This window comes from Sitodiplosis mosellana, unplaced genomic scaffold, assembly GCF_009176505.1.
Source record: "Sitodiplosis mosellana isolate CC-2019 unplaced genomic scaffold, AAFC_SMos_1.0 Smas_scaffold_6062, whole genome shotgun sequence".
Taxonomy (NCBI): Eukaryota; Metazoa; Arthropoda; class Insecta; order Diptera; family Cecidomyiidae; genus Sitodiplosis; species Sitodiplosis mosellana.
Window position 1 is genome coordinate 580795 of NW_022601303.1, and position 4416 is coordinate 585210.

General features: G+C 33.2%; 1 protein-coding gene across 1 annotated transcript; it reads left to right on the forward strand.

Annotated features, from left to right (window-relative positions):
* Positions 1 to 1837: 1837 nt before the first annotated feature.
* LOC129573336 (G-protein coupled receptor Mth2-like) lies at positions 1838 to 4187 on the forward strand. The gene is made up of 6 exons (XM_055453738.1): positions 1838 to 2381; positions 2464 to 2632; positions 2698 to 2965; positions 3038 to 3210; positions 3362 to 3542; positions 3618 to 4187. The coding sequence occupies exons 1-6, from the start codon at positions 1896 to 1898 to the stop codon at positions 3949 to 3951; spliced, it is 1611 nt and encodes a 536-aa protein (XP_055309713.1). The 5' UTR covers positions 1838 to 1895; the 3' UTR covers positions 3952 to 4187.
* The last annotated feature ends 229 nt before the right edge of the window (positions 4188 to 4416 follow it).

A 4416-nucleotide genomic window follows, 5' to 3' on the forward strand; every position in this document is an offset into this window, starting at 1 on the left:
GCGTTAACCGTTTGTCTATATGACCCTAGATACTCTAAATTAGCTATAACTTTTTAATTTCAAGTTGTATGATGTTATAATTTATTGACATCTTCAATCTAGTTGAAACACGCATTTTGAGCACTTATTTGTCAAAATCGGTCCATAAAAACCCGAGATATTTTGACTTGAAGAGAAGACTTACAAATGCTGTAAGATGGGGTCATATGGACCCCAAATCAAAGTGCCTATATTATTGCTAAAATCTTATTTTATCTCATTAAATCAAGAATATTTTTAAAATTTGAAGTTTTATCTTCATTTTGAGCCATATTTTATTCAGATACGATAAGTAGTTTCATTGTTTTGATCACTTCCAAATGGTACCTAAATTGATGAAATTCCAGTTTTTATCGAATTATTACATCTTATTGGTCCATATTTTTCCATGTATAGCTCACATCAACTGGATATTATACTTATTTTATTCCTTTTGATACGCCCTTTCAAAGAACATAAACTTTTTTCACAAATAGAAAATAGGCTTAAAAGATGAAGAATGCCTTAAATTGTTGGATCAAAACGATATTTTTGAGAAATAAATTATTTTTGTTCCATTTTTATCGATTTTTTGTTGGGGTCCATATGATCCCACATTACAGCATTTGTAACTTTCGACTTATTACAGACAAACGGTTAATGGAAACGATTTTTCTGACTTCATTGTGACAACTCTTTGTTGTAAGGGGCATTAACATCGTTCTCTAAATGAGAAATAAACAACTCAACAAGTATTTTTTTAGTTATACACCAAGTTAGTTTAAATTCAAATTTTAAATCAGTAATAATCCATTTGAACGATGTAATTATAAAACCGGTTTATTAAGAAAATGATACAATCAAAAGATATTTGTATCAGTCCTCTCAGCTATTGTTGCAAAATCAACGGGAAAAATCGGAATTTTATCGCCGTTTTCAATTAGTCAATAACTGTGTGTAGGAGTGTTTTTCAAGGAATTTTGAAGGTTACTATGAATATGTTGTTCGTTTTTTACTGTTGTTATGCATACAATCGTTATGAGTATGTGTTTTAAGTAGATTAAAATATGCTTTTATCGACGGTTGCTGAATGGAATGTGTAGTCTGATTCAGAGGTTTTTTTTTCTTTGGTATACAATTCAAAAATTTCCGAGTGAGTTATTCAAAATTGCGAATAAAATGCGATTTGATAACACAATCAGCGCCTATTTTTCTGAAATGCACTAAATTCTTTTAAAGAATTTCTTTATATGAGCGATAATTTACTAAATCCATACTACACATTGTATAGTGCTACTATACACACATACATATTACATAGTAGGATGGATTAATTTTCAAAGACATAATCGCCATAGTCGGGAGATTGTTATTCTTTATTCAAGGATTTGTTTGTTGTACATTCAGATTGTTACTTCTGACATACAAACTTATTCCTGGCCTAGAATGGCATGTCCCGGGTATGGTCATATCATCATTATTATCCGTAAATCATAGATTTAAACATCGATCCACCCTAATACCTAGGTTATATTTCTGATTTTTCTTCGTTTTTCATATCCAATTTGATTAAGATTTTTTAATCTTAGGATTTAAAAAGAAACACTAACCCTTAAAAAATCACAACTATATTGGAATTGTGAAGAGAGTGTAACTTTGAAGTACATTCCATGCAACAAAAAATGACTCACATGGTTCAGTCGAGTGGGAAAGAACCGAACAAATATCTGCCATCGAAATATTGCGTATTTATTTGATCAATTGTGCTGAATAATTTCTTTCCCTCTAGGGCTCAGTTCGCTTTTAACAACAACATCTATTTCGCTTCAGTTCTAGATTCAAGCTTACATATTTTCTAGTAGAAATGATCCACACAAATGCGTAACATTCGATCGTCGGTGAAGATGAGGTCGACTTTTGCTTTCATTGGATTAATATTCTTGAGCATATCTAAAATAGTTCATGGATTACCGTGTGATTTCGCCGATTCAATTAAAATCAATGATGGAGAATTACAATCGAATAAAAGCATTATATTCAACGGTATCGAATACCCGCCGAATCAATATTTTAACCACACCGTCAATAATACAGATGGAAGTAAAGGTGTCGAATTGCGTGGATGTATTTGTAACATCAGAAAATGTATTCGACTCTGCTGTCCACACGGATCATTTACAATAAGCATGATAATGAAAGAGGTGAAATGTCAACAAAACGAAAAAGCACGGAATTTCCAGGCCGAAGTGAGCGATGAAAATGGTCAAACAAAAATTCAAAATTTAGATCAGCATTTCGGATACGTCGATCGTATTTGCAATTGGCATTATACTCCGGAACCAGAAGGCTTTGTTATTACACATGTAAGAAGTGAATATATTTGGCTTTGGAGATCAACACCAAATTATAACTCAATGAAGAAATAATTTATGCACTCAATTCAAGACAGGGGACATTTTGGCAGATAATACAACATTAAACCATCGCGAATACTGCATCAAAGTCTCATCTAACGAAACGAAGGGAATCTATTTAGAAGCAAAAATATGTTTACCAGACGATGAGATAAAAGATCCTCCACCTGTGCCCGCTAGTTTTTCCTATTTGCCTTACGGTGAGTGTTGACATAAAAGTGAGCGTGAACAATTGGATATCATACTGATAAGAATATTTTCTCAGTGCTATTCGCATCGATTCCATGCATTATCGTCACATTTCTGGTCTACATTTGTATATCCGAGCTGCGTAATTTGCATGGCAAATGCTTCGTTTGCTACTTGGTTTGTTTGATGGTCATGTACATTCTATTAGCTTTGGAGCAACTCAATGGCACGGACTATGTTGATAAGACGATTTGTAAAGTACAAGCCACTCTCTTGTATTTCGCAACCTTCTCGGCTTTTTTGTGGTTGAATGTGATCAGTTTCGATTTGTGGTCGAGCTTCCGGTAAAATATTTCGAATATTTTCTAAAAGAACCTTTAAAACTACCCCATTTTGAACATTTCATTCTTCACTAGATCCACCATTAGGATCAAATCAAATTCAGAAATAAAGCAGTTCATATTGTACAGCCTGTATGCTTTTGGTGTATCGTTACTTGTGAATATTGTCGCCCATGTAATGGATGCAATCAAAGGGCTACCGAATTACCTACAGCCAGGCATTGGAACCGATTCGCTTTTTCTCAAAGGTTAGTCATCAACAGTTTTTTTGTGAACTTAATCCTTCAATCAAGTGTCCTTCAATACATCAATTTTCTTTAGATTAGCCAACAAAAACCTAGTTACTGTATTGCCAGTGACAGTGTTTCTTATTTTAAAAAACATAAAATTTCGTTGCAGAAAATGTTACATCACGAATCATTTTCTACTACGGTCCACTTTGCATCATTGTCACAGTGAATATTATGCTTACAATTCTGACCGCATTGAAAATTTTCCAAGTTCAATGGGATGTGAAAAAAATGACATTGCAAGTCAAACGTAACGAGCTTCGAAAAGGGCTAAAACAAGAAAAGGATAGGTGAAATTGCTACATATTTTATTCGTCGCACTAAATGATAGTTATCAAAACTCTCTTTCGCTCTTTCTCTTTCAGTTATATGTTGTACGTGCGATTGTTTATCGTAACTGGGGTTACCTGGATCGCAGAAGCAATCTTTTTTCTCGCCAATAATAATCTCGTTTTCTCCGCGATGGATATTATCAATTGTGCACAAGGAATTCTCATTTTTGTGCTATTCGTGTTGAAACCTCGAGTTCTTTGTTTAATTAAGAAGAGGTTTGTGAGCGTCACCTGCAGAAATGAGTTCAGATTAAGTCCTTACTCTCTCTTTCTTTATCATTTCAGTTGGAAAACTTATTTCGGCAGACATTCTACTGATCAAAGTGTAGGAACAAACACCATTTTATCTACAGAAACGAAACTTTAAACAGATACAATAACCAAAGGAGAAAGTTTTCTCTCACAAAGGCAATATACACGTACTTTAACCTATTTCAAAATAAACAAGTGTCGTCTTTCTTCGTTTTTCTTGGATTGGACCGTCTATATTGACTTTGTGAGGTCAAACTTGTATCTTTTTTGATCTTTTCTGTTAGCATAACCAAAGATTAAAAGTTATACAAAAATAACTCATATCTATTTGAATAAAATAAACTAAATTTGAACGGAAAAATTGATGTTCATAATCATGTTTGTCTCTTTACTGTCTTTAAAGAACCATCCCCATTTTAAAAGTTTTTCTACACTATTTTTTACACACCGTCTCCACTTGCATTTAGTTTCCATTACATTAGATACAATTTGACCGTTGAAATCCAACGGAAGTGGAGAATAGTTGAAAGCTGCCGCTTATTCTTTGATATTTTTTCATATCTTGAATCGACGACATTTT

Excerpts from the sequence above, each read along its gene's own strand:
- LOC129573336 (XM_055453738.1), top strand. The coding sequence starts at position 1,896 with ATGCGTAACATTCGATCGTCGGTGAAGATGAGGTCGACTTTTGCTTTC. Across the intron at positions 2,633-2,697 it reads TTTTTCCTATTTGCCTTACG|TGCTATTCGCATCGATTCCA; the intron begins GTGAGTGTTGAC and ends ATATTTTCTCAG. Across the intron at positions 3,211-3,361 it reads CGATTCGCTTTTTCTCAAAG|AAAATGTTACATCACGAATC; the intron begins GTTAGTCATCAA and ends ATTTCGTTGCAG.